General features: G+C 42.0%; 1 protein-coding gene across 1 annotated transcript; it reads right to left on the bottom strand.

Annotated features, from left to right (window-relative positions):
• Positions 1 to 698: 698 nt before the first annotated feature.
• On the bottom strand, positions 699 to 1,628 carry LOC145403553 (uncharacterized). The gene has a single exon (XM_080275233.1). It carries the CDS (start codon positions 1,626 to 1,628, stop codon positions 699 to 701), a length of 930 nt encoding a protein of 309 aa, XP_080131359.1.
• Between the last annotated feature and the right edge of the window lie 15,080 nt (positions 1,629 to 16,708).

The following is a 16,708-nucleotide window of genomic DNA, read 5'->3' as shown; positions in this document are numbered from 1 at the left end:
CAGTAATTTATTTATCTACCTATTGCCAGAAGCCTTTATCCCTGACATGTAGTAGCTTTTTCACTTCCATGCTCACTTCCGTTTCTTATCACTGCTTTCAAGGAACCAGCAACCTTTCTTCCCCGTTGCACCCTTTCAAGCACTTCACCCTCTAAACTTCCATCTTTACTCATCACACTACCCAAGTACTTAACGTACTCACATTTTCCATTTCCTTCTCATCCAGCCTCACTGTACATTCACTGACTTCACTTCTCTCGAAGACCATAACTTTACTCTTCCCTACAATCACCTTTAGATTCCGTTTCTCATTAGCTACCTTCCATATCAATGAAAACTACCAAATTGTAATCCTTTAGCAATGAAAATATTCCTGGTTTGACACCCTGCACCACACCTACAGTACTGTATACGTTGGTGTATTTATATAATTTGGATAAAGTAAGGTCATACATAATGACAGATTGATGCCATGACCCCAGGACTGTCACCCTTTTTCCCAGCTGAAGCCATTATTCCATGTTTTAAAATTGATTAATAAGAATAATTACAGAATAACAATGAGCAATATGTAGTAAAACTTAAATTGGTAAACGAGGAGTTCCGAGGCTGGCACATGGAGGCTATTGTGCCATACCTTCAGCTACTTTATACATTTAGCCAACTTATGCATTCTAGTGAGCTGCAACAAAAAACAATCATTCCAAAAGAGGGGGATTAAAGTTACAGAAAACTGCCACTATCACCATTATCTGATACAGGCGAGGTGATACATTTAAGTCCATTGTGTTTGTTAGAATTTTAAAGGTTTTCATTCTTTCAATCGCCCGCTCTACGTGGATTCGCAGTGATGCAATTTCTCTAGTTTTAACGATTTCATTCTGATTTAAGAACTTTCCTTTACCACCCTCTTGTTTTCTTGTGAATGGTGGCATGTACAGCTTTGCACCACGCTGTAGCAACAAGTCACTTATGTTAAAGCCCCTGTCCACCATTACTGCATCACCTGGTTCAATTTTATCCAAAATTTCTTTTTCCATGATGCACCTGTCAGATAAGTTTCCCCCATATGGATGAGACACAAATGTTATCAGTCCTCTTGGGCTTATTCCTATCAGGACTTTCACAGTATTGTGGTGTTTGTATTGTGAATATGTGGCAGCTTGGCTTGAACAATTCTTAGTTTTTTTAAGGAAAAATTCTGTACAGTCCAGGATAACTCGTGTGTCAGCATATTTAGCTGGGTAACTTTTAGGTAATGATCTCTTAATCTGTTCAGCAGAAGGCCATACTAAGAATTTCTTAAGTATTCTGAACAAAAGATTTACCCATGTTGGTATAATGCTGCTAACAGTACTCAAGGACACACCAAACCAGCTGGCCAAGATGTTCATTGACAGTCCTTCTCTTATATAAACTAGAGTGAGGAGGTACTCATCAAACCATTCAGTTACTTTAACACGACCACCAGGATGTGGGTTAGCTTTATGCTGTTTGGCTTTTTGAGGGCCTCTCCAATAATTGATTATCTTTACCTTCTTTGTTATTATTTTATATATCTTTAACAAAACCTCCTTAGAGTTTAAACCTGTGTACATTTTCACGCAATCACTGCTCTCTAGAATCATGTCTCTAGTAGCCAACCTCCTCCGGTCTGCTTCCTCGGTTGCAGATGCAGACACCTTCTGAAAAAAGTGAAGATTTGGTACAGTAGCTATAAAAATGAAACGTAAAGAAATTCAGTTTCCCATATAGAAGTGTGGGTACTTGGAACAGTGTAGATGAAATGGTGGTGAGCGCAAAAAGTTTCCACATATTTAAGTCACTCACCTCAGTTTGAACTGCGGCATCAACAGGTTCAGCCTGGGTGGTACCATTACTTGAGGTCACATAGGTATGGTCTTCATGTGGCATAGGAAAGGTTAATGTCCCACCTCCAACTGTAATAACAAATGCAAGAGTTTGTTACTGTGTATATTTCTAAGTGCACAGAGAAGTATTTAACTGGTATGTATTAATATATGTCATTTTGTGCAACTAATAAATTAAAAACTCGCAACTAATTAGATTGCTAAAATATCTAAATTTGTTCTAAAAATTTACTGAAGTAAACTAACTTTTATTGAAAACTCTGAAAAGATCTTCACCTAACGTAACCTAACCTGGTAAACTTCAAGACCGTGGAGGATTCAAGGTGGGCTGGATCTCCCTCAAATGAAATTTTCAACCTTACTGTAATGATATTGAGTCAATAACAAGTAAGAGACAATTTTTAGATTCGCACAACCAGAGAATCTTAGAAAAATAAGTTTACTAAATGACTTCTGGGCCAGTATAGACCATTTTTCATTCTATGCACTTTGCTCGCAAATGAATATTAATGGAGATACAGAAATACAGTACAGATAAAGGGGGAAAAATGGCGGCCGAGCTCAGCGGTCAGCATTGTCTGTTGAGGTTGAAGGAGGAACAGAAGTGATGTGATTTATGACGTAATAACAGCGTTGCCATTCTTAAATTTTAGCTAAAACCGTTGCTCATCACTCCTGAAGACCAACCGAATTTATTGTAGTGATGTGGCACATTAGGCAATCACGTGACTTAACCAATGACAGCCTAGGAGGCAAGGGCCTGGGACCGTGGGCCTTGATTTGAAAGTCAGTCCGCGATGTCGTCTTGTGAAAGGTGCTCGTGGTTGTACTGGCGATTTATTAAGACTTATATGGACAAAGATCAGGGAGCAATTGACTTTTTGAGACGACATAACATGCTTCCACAATCCGTTAAGTGCCCTCAGTGTGACAAAGTAGGATTTCAAACGCCCCACGCTAGGGCCCGCATGATTTGAAAGTCAGTTCGTCTCCAGCCACGAACTGTGAAGGCTGCAAAATTACCGTAATTACTTCAGGAGCTGTAAACTGGTGAGTAAAGGCATTATTTCGTATTTACACACGGTTAGGTTAGGTTAGAGGAGGTTTGCTTAATGTCAGGGGGGGTCTGGGGGGCTTTGCCCCTCAGTTAGAAAGCATGGCCAGGGCTGGGGGGGTCTGGGGGGCGAAGCCCCCCAGTTAGCAAACACGGACTCCTTAAGAAGCTTAAAATTATATCTTTCCGAAGGATTTTAGTGTTCTTGGTTTGAATTTGATACCAGTTTCAGTCGGAAATCACTCGTTTTTGCGTGTTTTCCCCACCCAAAATCCCGCTTTCCCACAGGTCCCCCATTGTTCTTGGGGGGGCGGAGGGGAGGGACCGTAAAAGAAAGCGGTTTCCGACAGAAATGATTATCAGATTCAAACGAAAAACACTAAAATCTTTCGGAAAAATATAATTTTAATATTGATTGGGAGTTGGGTGTAAATATGAAAATTTACCCATATTATTGTATCACACCTAAGTGTTTCCTATGGTTTTGGGTGTGATTCTGTTCATTTTGACCTTTTTTCTAAAAAAAAAAGAAAAAAAAAAAAAATGTGGTTTCTAAGGTGATTGGAAAAATATTCATTCCTTTGAAACCATTGATTGGCGATAGATTTGAAGGGCAAAATCAAATGAATCACACCAAAAACCATTGGAAACACTCAGATTTTATGCAAAAATCAGTGGTTGTGTGAAACTGAAAATTAACCCAAGTAAGTATGATTATATGATAACAAGAACCTATAATGCCAATAAAAATATTGATGGTAGGCTACAATCAACCGGCTATCATTGGTAATGTAGTTGTATACGGCTACCTTACATGTAGTCTGTGCTTATTTATATGATCAAACCTGCACTTAGTTGAAACTGCAGGTGAATCCGTATCTGCACTGCAACGGAAACCTCTACAGAGGCTTGTATATCTTGGTCATAGGTGTAGTAAGTCAAAGGGGTGCCTATTGAGGGAAGATCCTGCTCCTCAACTTTGAGTTGCACTGATGAGGTCTCATGAGAGGAATTTGTGATGGTTTCAGTCTTCTCTGAGACTGCTTGGCAGGTACTGGATCTCCTTGTATATTTTCTATTCGCTGCCTTTTATAAATGCTCCTCCTAACGTATTGATTTTTGCCCCAGTTATTGTCAGCAAGTAATTCTGGGTCTGGATGAGATGGTGATGGTCCTTGGCACCAATCAATAAAATGTCTGGAACATATTGCATGGTACTTTGATGCTTTCCACTTAGGACCTCTTTTACATCTTCTTTCCCAAAGACTTTTTCGTATCCCCTCCGTCCTCTTTGGAAATTTACACCATCCACGAACACGTTCATCTGGTTTCTGCGATGTAGAATCACAATCTGCCACTGCACATATATATTCAGGCATTTTGAAAGTGTTGTACTACACATACAGTATACTAGCTGTGAATTTCTGCAGCAGTGATGACAGATCTTTATAGCCGCAAGTAATAAAAAAACTGCCTGAATTATATTTAAATTAGCAAAATTATACAAAAGTATGCATTCACCTACTCAGTAGTATCAATAATTTGAATTTTCCAGGCAGAATCGTGGTATCCAGTCCAATTATAATTACAGAAAGAGACTAAAAAGCTACAGAATACATATGCAAGTCTTGTCTCTTATCTGGCACACTGCAAAGCCTTTGCTATTGTAAACTTCGCCTCCCCATCTAATTTCCGTCGGCGATTTCGATGTAATGGAAGTTCGGCGAGTGATTTTTCATGTTTTTATGTGCAATAGTTAATAAAATCGTTTAGCGACTGGCCCAAGCAATCATTAGCTCGTTAAACAACTATGGGCATTTCGTTTCCAAGAAATGTGCGGATTGAACACTAAAAATAATTCAATACTGACTGTCGGCATGTCTGTACTTATGGGGCTTTATTAACTGCTGTAAACCACTTTATTACAGTAAATTATACTTTGGAAATTAGTTTAACTATCCGTTAATAAAATACAGAGGTTAACCCTTGTGTGGTGTTCGGGTCTGTGGGACCCGTTTCCAGTGTTTACCAAAAGAAAAATTATGCAATTTATTATTATTTCAACTTTAGACTCCTTGGCTTTGGCTCATTTTCTGTGAAGAATATACAAAATAACACATTTTCAATTACTTCACACTGTACACCCCTCCTACAGGTTTATATTACACATGTGGTGTTCGGGTCCACTGGACCCGAGAGTAATAAAAGTGTAGAGATGCTGTGTCCCTTCACTCTGTCCTCCTCCTACATGGCCAGCTGTTAGTGTGTGTGTGTGTGTGTGTGTGTGTGTGTGTGTGTGTGCGTGTGTGAGTTTTTTTCTCTGCTCCTACTATTCACGCACACGGTTACGACATTGTTACATTTCAAGCACCAAAGCCTGTCTGCTCCCACATTCCCGCACATTTTACCCTCTGTCTTGCTGGAACCATTCTATATTTTCGTACACTCTCTCGCGCCTGCATACTGGGGGTGGAACACAACAAATAATTAGCTTTGCTTGTGTGGCTCTGCATTGCAGTCGATCAAAATGGCGAAATGGGTCTCCGTGCAGAGGGCCTTAGAGATGATTTTCGAAGAGATAGAAGCTTGGGAAGATAAAGGATAGGAAGATATTTTCAGAATTTGAAGATCGCATTCTGTCAATTCAGAGTCTGACAGTGAGTTTGAAGAAGAGGATGAAATTGACCATGAGCCAGCTCCAAAATGAGCCCGTCAGCAGCCAGCTTCAGGCCCCTCGCAACAGTCAGCCACAGGACCAACTCGTCAGCAGCCAGCCACAGGACCAGCTTGTCAGCAGCCAGCCAGAGGACCAGCTCGTCAGCAGCCAGCCACAGGACCAGCTCGTCAGCAGTCAGCCACAGGACCAGCTCATCAGCAGCCAGCCACAGGACCAGCTCATCAGCAGCCAGCCAGAGGATCAGCCCATCAGCAGCCCACTGCAGGACCAGCCAGAGGACCAGCCAGTCAGCAGACAGCCCACCAGCAGCCAGCAAGTGGAGAAATATGGATGTCAAAAAATGGTGAAACTGAATGGTATACTTGCCCAAAGAAGGAGCCACCCTACAGAGCTGCCTATGTGATAAAGATGCATCCAGGGCCAACACGGATGGCAGTTACTCACGTGCAGGATTTCGAGTCCTCTTTTGAACTTTTCATCCCGGATGACATCCGAAAATCATTCTGGATTGCAATAAAATAGAGGGAAGGCGCGTTCTTGGAGAGGGGTGGAAGTGTCATAAAATGACTAAATGTCATAAAAGATTTTGTGGTCATTTTATGACATTTGGTAGCAGCGAATCTACGGACATCGTCTCCGAATTAAAAGCAAATTTCTACAAAAGCAGGCGAGACTCTACAAGATTAGCTTCAGTTCTACAGTGAATCCCTACAAAATACAGCCTACAATTCAAATAGCCTACAAGTCTACAAAACAACACTATAATCTTCACGTAACTTCAAGCAGCAGCAAGAAGAATAAAAAACAAAGCAAGTAAAGAAGAGGAAAGACCAAAGCAACAAGCACACAAGCTCACACCACACTCTCCCGCCTGACGCAGAGGTCAAGACACGCAGCAAAACACCAGTCTCTTCGGAGGCGTGGGTTCGTATCCCACTGCTGCCACCAAATGTCATAAAATGACTAAATGTCATAAAAGACTTTGTGGTTCCTTTGTGGTTGAGTTATATATATATATATATATATATTAGACTTATGGACGAGCGGTTTTTATATCTTGGAGTAGCTTCCCATTTGTCATGTAGTGACAGGAGAGGTAAAGAATATTATGGGACTATTTTTATTTGTCTTGGAAATATTAACAAGTCTCTCACACGGAGCGGAGTATAGAGTCCAGTCCCGCTAGCTATCTCTCTGTCTCTCTCTCTCTGTCTCTCTCTCTCTCTCAAGTTGCCAAGCCCTCCCCCGTGCGACCAGCCTCTTGTATCGCTTGTCTCCTTCTGAGCTCTCTTTCCTAAATTCTGGTGTAGCAGGGGTGTGTCACGTGTGTTCCTTGTGAGTGGAAAGTTCTAGCAGCCTGTGTGTGAGTATGTGTGTATGTGTGTGTATGGTCACTAGGTCTTTGTTCACGGTTGGACTGCTGACAACTAACTGCATCATCATCTGTCGTCAGCTTTTCCTCAGTGTAACTTGCAAGCTCATTTCCTTTTCCCAGGCTTGCATAGGGCTGTCTATCTATCTATTTATCTATCTATCTATCATGATTTGTAATGGAACACATTAGGAGGTGGACCAAACCCAATTACGAGCATACTTTGGGCTTCTTATCCTTGCTGGAGTTTTCAGATCTAAAGGGAAATCCACAGAATCCCTGTGGGATGCAGGAACTGGCAGAGAATTTTTCCGTGCCAAAATGTCTCTGGAAAATTTTCACATTATTTCAAGGATTATCCGCTTTGATAACCGCGAGATGACAGACTAGCTCGATGGCAGAGAGACAGACTAGCTGCCATCAAGACAGTGTGGGACAAGTGAGTGCACTGCCTCCCCCTGTTTTACTACCCTGGCCCTAATGTCACTGTGGATGAGCAGCTGGTGCCATTTAGGGGCCGCTGCCCCTTCAGGCAGTACATACCATTAAAACCTGCAATATACGGAATAAAGATCTGGGCTGCCTGTGATACTGCATCATCATATGCATGGAACTTGCAAGTGTATACAAGGAGGCCAGATGGAGGAGCCCCTGAGAAGAACCAAGGGATGAAAGTTGTCCTGGACATGACACAAGGACTCAGTGGACACAACATCACATGCAATAACTTTTTTACCTCACAGAAGCTGGGATAGGAGCTCCTAAGCATATTATTATTAACCATATATGCTGTCTTTATTATCTGCATTTGGGATAAAGTAAACATCTGGTATTTTTACAGAAATTGTTATGGCTGTATTGATTTATAAACCCAATAATGCGGTGGGTCCACCAGACTCACAAACATTGGCTGCATAACAAAATCATGAACACCACACAAGGGTTAAGAAACTTCAATTGTTTTTATTTATTTCAAGAATAATTTTTATAAAATAACATTCTCTCTCAGTGATACCCATTCTCCTATCGCTGCTGCGTGGGAACAGGTAAACGTCGTCTGCTTCGGAGTTGTCGAAGGAGGGAATTATGACTTCAGCAACCTTCTTAACAGATAAGGTTCTTCTCAGCTTAAACGGAATTGTCTGAAGGCAGTGATAATTAAAATGACCACGGGACTGAACGTGTTGAGGGGATGTGTATGATATTCAGTTTTTTGAAAGAATAATTGTTGGAGAGATTGTTTGACTTCAGGTCCTAACCACTTCAGCCCGGTGACGTATCTTTCGTTATATTTAGGTCACCTCCAGACGATTTTATTTTTGTTTAAGATCTGTTTCAGTAAAATGAGTCAAAGAAGACAAGATCAAATTCCTGCAGTTCAGACAGTTTCTACTCAGGTTGGAAGAATGAAACGAAAAGCTATCAACGGACTGAAAGGGTTGGGGATTAAATGTATGGGACTTGTACTGCTTCATAGCATCAGATCTGTTTAGTATCTGGTTACCGTGGAATATGGAATTTTAGGACTTCATCTATCTATCTATCTATTGCCAGACGCCTCAATCCCGTTTGGGGAGGCCACAAACAAATCGCCTCCAAGACGCCCTGTCCCCCGCCATTTCACTGCCCTGCTCCCAACTCACACCCCCCTCTCTCATATACCTCTCCACCCCATCCCTCCATCTCATCCTCGGCCTCCCTCTCCCTCTTCCCCCCTCCACCTCACTCACATACACTCTCTTCGTCAGTCTTTCACCCTCCATCCTCTCCACATGGCCAAACCACCTCAGTGTGTTCCTCATAACGCTTCCTATCACATCCACATCCACACCACAATGCTCCTTTATATCCTCATTCGTCAGCCTGTCTCTCCACGTGACTCCACAGGCTTCCTCTTAAATAACTCATTTCCACTGCTCTCACTCTTGACTTGTGTCCTTCCAACAATGTCCAAGCTTCACTTCCGTACGTTAGAGTTGGTATCACAATACTGTCATGTAGTAACTTTTTCACTTCCATGCTCACTTCCCTGTTTCTTATCACTGCTTTCAAGGAACCAACAACCTTTCTTCCCTGCTGTACCCTTTCAAGCACTTCACCCTCCAAACCTCCATCCTTACTCATCACACTACCCAAATACTTAAACGTACTCACATTTTCCAATTCCTCACCATCTAACCTCGCTGTACATTCACTAACTTCACCTCTCTCAAAGACCATCACTTTACTCTTCCCATCATTCACCTTTAGGTTCCGTTTCTTACACACTCTCTCAAACTCATCCACCAAGCCTTGCAGCTCCCCTTCATCTTCACTCAACAACACAGTATCATCTGCAAACAACAGTACAGGGAGTTTCCAAACACTATCCTCTCTCACAAGGGCCACTCCAACATCCACTACCCTACCTTGTACCTCTTTTATTACCCCATCCATGTACAGATTGAACAACCATGGAGACATGACACATCCCTGTTTCAAACCAACTTTCAAAGAGAAAAATTCACTTAGTTCACCATCCACACGCACTGCAGCCTTCGCACCATCGTACATACTCTTCACAGCATTCAACAACTTCCCATCTACTCCATATATTCTTAACACTTTCTACAATCCTTGTCTATCCACCCTGTCATATGCTTTCTCCAAATCCATGAAAGCCGCATACAACTTCTTTCCCTTCTCTAGAAACTTTTCCGCTAAAGACCTAAGAATGAATATCTGATCTACACAACCTCTTCCCTTCCTAAAGCCTCCCTGTTCTTCTCCAACTAATTTCTCTGTTCTTTCTCTAACTCTGTTTATAAGTATCCTACCATACACTTTTCCTATTATACTAAGAAGACAAATGCCCCTATGATTACCACACACTTCTTTTTCCCTTTTCCTTTGTAAAAAGGAATAATTATACCTGACTTCCAATCCTCCGGGACTCTACCTTCCTCCCAGGCCAATCTGCACATCTTCCACATCCATTCCACTACTATCTTTCCCCCATACTTCAGCATTTCACCACACACTCCATCAATTCCTGGGGCTTTCCCTGATTTAACTTTCTTCATTGATTCCACAACTTCTATCCTACTGATTTCTTCCTGTCTTCTCACCTCCCTCCTTCTCCCAGCCATTCCCCAGCCACTTATACTCGCATTACTTCCATCCTCTACGTTCAACAATTCATTAAAGTGTTCTCTCTATCTGCTCACTTTTTCTCCCATCTCCACTAGTAATCTACCATTTTTATCTTTCACTCCCCTGCTAACTTCACTTCCACCCTGTCTTACTCTTTTCACTTCTCTCCAGAACATTTTCTTACAGTCCCTCCACTTTACACTCAAATTCCTTCCAAATTTCTCATCCACTCTCTTCTTACTCTCTCTTACTAATCTTTTCACCTCTCTCTTCCTTTCCACATATAACTCTCTCTTCCGCTTTTCAACTTCTTCCACGCCCCTATTTCTCGCCCATTCATTGTATGCTTTCTTCTTTTGTGCCATAGCCTGTTTCACCTCTTCAGTCCACCACGCTGTTCCTTGCACCCCCCTCCGCCTTCTCTTCCTTCCACACACCACATCACATGCTGCACATATTTCTTCTGTAAATATCTTACACACATCTTCCACGTCTCGCATCTGCTCCAATTCATATTTGCCCAATCGTTCCTCCACTTCTCTCTTATACTCTGCCTTTTTCTCATCCTCTTGTAACCTTTCCACTCTCCTTCCAACTACTCCTTCCTCTCGTCTTTCCCTTCTTCTATTCCTCCATCTCATTTGCATCCTAATTCTGGCCACCACCAAGTAGTGGTCAGAAAGTCCACTCCTCCAACCTCTATACACTCTTACATCCTTTACACATCTTCGCATCCTTTCATCCACACACACATAATCAATCATTGCCTTCCTTTCATTCAGTTCACCACCCACCCTTCTCATCACTCGCCATGTATACCTGTGGATCATTTTATGCCTGAAGAGGGTATTGGCTATCACCAACCCCCTCCCAGCACAAATGTCCACTAACGCACTCCCATTCTCATCTATCTCGGCAGGCACACCCCACTCACCAACTATTCCATCCACCTTCACATTACCAACTTTACCATTCATATCACCAATCAAAAACACTCTCTCATTCCTTCCAAACTTTTCCATGCACATTTCCACATTTGTCCAGAACTCTTCTCTCACTCTTCTAGCACGATCTTGCATTGGCACATACACACACACAATCGCCCACATTTGTATTCCAACTTTCAACTTTATCCACACAATCCTTGACCCAACTGATCCATACTGTCTTATGCTCTTCTTCCATCTTTTACTCACAACTATACACACTCCTTCCTTTGCCCTCTCATTCTCATCTACTCCTGCACATATACCCCATCCATACTCCCATTCTCTCACACTTTCTCCTCTCCATTGTGTTTCAGTTATTCCACATACATCCACTTTCGCACCCTCAAGCACCTGGACAATCTCTCTCTCTTTCACCTCATCATTCGCTCCTCCTACATTCCATGTACTCATTACCAAGTCCTTTGTCCGGTCCTGGGTCGTCATCGTTTGGTCAGTCCTTGTCCGAGGCTTCTTGTTTGTTTTTTTAGTTAGTTGTTTTCCGGGGATGGGCACTAAACCTCCGCCAACCCTTTTAGTCGCCTTTTACGATAAGCAGGGATACTGGGGGAGTATTCTTGAAAACCCCCCTACCCCCAGGGGACTTCATGTTTTCTATTATTCAGCTTCCATCATTTCACCACTGTGGTTTATAATTCAAACATTAGGATTCTTTGTATCAGTTTTGAAGATTTCAGGGATTAAGGCCAATCAGCATAATGCAATTCTTGTATTTTAGGGATTTACCGGTATAGGGCTCCAATATTGTAGTGTCTCAGAGTTTTAAGATTCCAATATTTTAGGGACTTAACCCATTTCCTCCCAGTGTCCTCAGAATAGGTCGGAACTGGTCATTTTCAAAGGCTAATAAAGAAGGGAATCGCAGGGTAGGGACCTATGGGTTACGGGACTATGAGCCGACAGGTGGAGGGCGGTACGCCTAGCACCCATCCAGCAAAATCCCTCACACAGTAACTCTGGAAGCTAATGGGTTACATTTCCGCGTCTCCATAATGCTAGAGAGCAACAGGTTCAAGGCTCCTTAATTTTCGACATCCAGTGTTTGCAGCATGTTTGGCCTGGACACATCATTTGATCTTTAGTGCTAGAGGTGTTAGTTTCATGTTTTAAAATAATGGCTCTGAGACTTTTGGGTTCTTGGATTTTAGGGACCTATTATTTTAAGGCTCGGAGATTTTAGGGCGGCTGAGCTTCATGACTGGACACAGTATCATGGAGACTTGAATATAAGATTAATGGATTTAGTATTCAGGTCCCACATGGTTTTAGGGCCCAAAAGTTTAGGAACCCCGTGTTATAGGGATCCCCGTGTTTTAGAGACCCAGTGTTAGGACTCCATATTATAAATACAATTAATTATAGAAAACATGATAGATAGATAGATAGACAGAGCACCAGGCAAGCCTAGGAATGGGACATGAGCTTGCAAGTGTAAGTGAGGAAATGTTGACAATACACTGGAAGCATCAAGTCAGGGGATGAGATAGATAGTGTGTCAGCGAGATAAGCATACGAACAATGCCTAGTGACCATACACACACATACACACATACTTACACACAGGCTTCTAGAACATTTCAACAACAGTGTAACACACGTGACACGATCCCTGCTATACCAGAATTTAGGAAGCAGAGCTCAAAAGGAGGTTAGCCATAGAACTGACAGGTATTGGCGAGAGTGAATAAGAAGAGGGGTGCAGTTAGACTTAATTAGTACATTAAGTCTCTGTAATACATACGTTGCTCAACTTAAGACTTTCTCTGAAGATAATAAATCAAGATTAACTCCCTGTATTCATCTTTAACTCCTACTGCTATTCAGTTATCAAAATAATAATAAAAACTCAAGACTCACCTATTACAAGAACCGAGAGTCACACTGGCGGCAGCGAACGTACCAACCTCGTCTACGAATCTAGTGAATTTCTACAAAAGCAGGCGAGACTCTACAAGATTAGCTTCAGTTCTACAATGAATTCCTACAAAATACAGCCTACGAGCCTATAAGCCTACAAGTCTACAAAACAACTCTATAATCTTCACGCAACTTCAAGCAGCAGCAAGAGGAATTAAGAAAAAAAAAAAAAAAAAAGCAAGTAAAGGAAAAGAAAGACCAAAGCAACAAGCACACAAAACCCCAACACTCTCTCCCATCTACCTCCATCGCTGATGCAGAGGTCAAGACACACAGCAAAACACCAGAGCCACATTTATAACGCATCTTACTCACCTTTCTTCACCCAGGTTACGCATCGCTACTCACTTACTCACCACAGCTACCAGTGTGGGAAGCCGACGTCACCATGTGTATCTGCTGAGATGACATCACCACGCGAGTTTGCTGACACAAGGCCACGCCAATCAACGTGTGACTGACTCCAGGCACTTCTCACCCACTACTCATTACTCATTATTCACATAGCTCCTACTCATACTCATTTATTTCCACAGTATTGATTTGGAAATTCTACGTTCTATGCTGAGGTTTGCCTGTGACTACAGCTGTTAACCACCACATGCACCAAGCCATGGAATTTCCTGAGTAATATCGTCCATTAACACAGCCCTAGAATTATCAAGAGATCTTCACTCAACCCTACATTTTTCTTCCGAGATCGACAGTTGCATCGACATGCCTCTCCGATCTGTATCAAGTGGGTGAAATTATACTTACTCATTTCTTCATTGCTGTGCGTGGCAGAAATAAATGGAGAGAAATTGTGAATGAATAAGTGATGACGCAGCCCTGAGGGGATATTCTCCAGCATTTGGTCTGATCAGCTAGTCAGGTCAGGTGCGGGTAAGGGGATGGGTCTGTTATGATGTAGCAGGGGTAAACCAGTTCTGCTGTCGGGCCCTGCTGCGGATGTCACTGATTGCATTGCGCAGTTGACCCTTGTGCGGTGTGATGCGGTGAGGATCTGTCCGTTCTCCCCTTTGGGGCTAAGATGCGAATGAATGTGTTTGAATGGATGAGTAAATGGAGAGTGAGTCGTCCTGTCTCGGCTACCTCCCTTTCCTTGGGGGAAGCAGCCTAGGTATATAGATAGATAGATAGATAGATAGATTTCTTCTCAGTGCTAAAATTAGGTATATTCAACTCCTTTACTTATTTCTATATATACACTTATACACGCACTATCTATCATTTATTACAACTCATTTACTCATGTGGAGTGACGTGGAGGGACAGGTTGACGAATGAAGAAGTGAAGGAACGCTGTGGGGTGGATGTGGATGTGGTTGAGAAGATTAGGAGAAATACACTGAGGTGGTTTGGACATGTGAAGAGAATGGAGAATGAAAGACTGACTAAGAGGGTGTATGTAGGTGAGGTGGAGGGAGGGAGAGGGAGAGGTAGACCGAGGATGAGGTGGAGGGATGAAGCTGAGAGGTATATGAGGGAGGGGGGGGTGAGTTGGGGGGAGGGTAGTCAAATGGTGGGTGACAGAGCGACTTGGTGGCGTTTTGTCTGCGGCCACCCTTTGCGGGATTAGGGCGTCGGGCTATAGATAGATAGATAGATTTACTCATCTATTTAGTTAGGACATAAACAAATGGCGTATTTCATAACACCGTACCTTAATGACAGGGATATTTTCGCCACCACCCGCGTTAATACCAGGTGATAAACAATTAGCTCCAACAGCAGATTCACAATTAGGAGAGCACCAAGGCAACACACCCAGTGTACAAAACTCAACACAAACTAAAGATCAAGAAACAAACACGTCATTTCTAGATGATGAGTGGGAAACCCCCTCTGACGTAGCAAGTGAGGACTTTGTCGCTGACTTGCACACATATGACAATATGCTTAACAGGGTTCACTGTTCAGGCCGAACCTATTCCACCATTCCCTCACACAACGATAAACAAGTCCAAGTTAAATTAACAGAGCAAACAGTGAAAATGAATAACACAACAAATAACACGGATCAAACATCCCCACCTCATGTTTATATTTACCATGAAGATAAAACTGCCCCAAAATTCTCTGGCACAGAAAAAAGATCGTATTGACGTCATTTCATTGGTCAGTCAGTGCGAACAGATCTTTATCAAAAGACACACACTAGATTAACAAGAGAAAATTGCCATTTTTTCATCTTGCATAAGCCAGGAAAGATGTCCAGCAAGCAATTTACTAAGATCAGATAAGCTCCTCAAAGCTAGGATATGATGAATTTAAAACTGAATTTTTGAAGAAATTTTCTGGAGGTATGAACTTCTTGCCAGGTATAATTCCAGAATTACATAAGATTGTAGATCTTGTAAGGGAGCACACTACAAACCATGTGCTCAGTGAAATAACTGCTGATGTCTCCACAATCAAAAGAACATTATTAGTTACTTTGGAAAACTCAAACTGGATAACAGATGATGGAAAGATGTCCCCAGACCTCGTCGTGGACATCATTGATTATGTAGTTGCCTTGTGTAAATTACCTGATAGGACCCTGCAGATCGCCAAGACGATCGCGTACACCCCAGGCATGTGCTTACTAGACTTAATGAATGAGGTGGAGATGCAGTGCAGTAAAGCAGGGATGATCGACACACGCATATTCTAGTAGAATGAGAGTACCTGAGACAGTATCAGCTGTGAAAACATCTACAACGACCCCAAACAGAGAACAAAATCGATCGCGACCCTAAAGCAGGCAGAACAAACAACTAAACGTGTAGAGGGTTCGATCACTAACACCAAGCTACAGGCAGTTTCATAAGTTTTCGCGCAGCCCGAGCAGATCTCGCGCCACAGACAACACTACATATGGGAAGTCACCTCGTAGATCACAGCCAAGAGATAGGTCCATTCTGTGTCATTATTGTGCAAAACCAGGACACACAAGGAATGAATGCTTAATCAAAACAAAAGAGGATAGCCAAAAGACACAAGGATTTGGTCCTTACTGTAGGCATCATAGATGCCAAGGGCACTGGACCAGTAACTGCAAAACAGTAGAAAAAACTGTCTATGTTCAAATCGGGGGAAGACCAAGTCATGACAAAAAACGAACAAACATAAAAGAAAAGCAAGTCTAAAATTCACATAGGAGGCATGTTGGGAAATGAGTGTATCTTGATAAGCAGCTGTATGTGAGGATCAAAACGTTTCCTTATTTTTAGACACAGGCTCTCCAGTGAACTTAATAAAACAAGAAGAAATAAATAGAATTTTTAAAAATAAGAAGAAAGTAACTTTTCTGGAAGAAGCTGATTTTGATTTATATACAGTAGATGGGGTAAAAAATCACAGTAAAAGGTATGATAAGGTTAAATATCAGTTTCACAGAGACTACAAGACCATTCTCTGCATTTTTCTATATCGTTGAAAACTTAGCAATTAAAGCTCATATGTTACTGGGCTTAAGATGCATGAGAGCAGAGAACATAACTTTACTCCCAGAAATGAATGGAATAGACTTTGACAATGAATTCATAGAGGAAATACCATCAGAGCCCTCACCGATTAGTAAAAGAGAACCAAAAAGAATTGGTAATATTAAAAGCTTAAACAAACATACACAAACAGATGAGTGTATAGATCCACTCACACCACCAGTCCCAGCCTCCATAATTAGAGACC

This window comes from Coenobita brevimanus, chromosome 61, assembly GCF_032717465.1.
Source record: "Coenobita brevimanus isolate Jiangsu-jjx chromosome 61, ASM3271746v2, whole genome shotgun sequence".
Classification (NCBI taxonomy): Eukaryota; Metazoa; Arthropoda; class Malacostraca; order Decapoda; family Coenobitidae; genus Coenobita; species Coenobita brevimanus.
The sequence above is the reverse complement of the archived record's forward strand: the minus strand, read 5'-3'. Positions and strand labels throughout refer to the sequence as shown.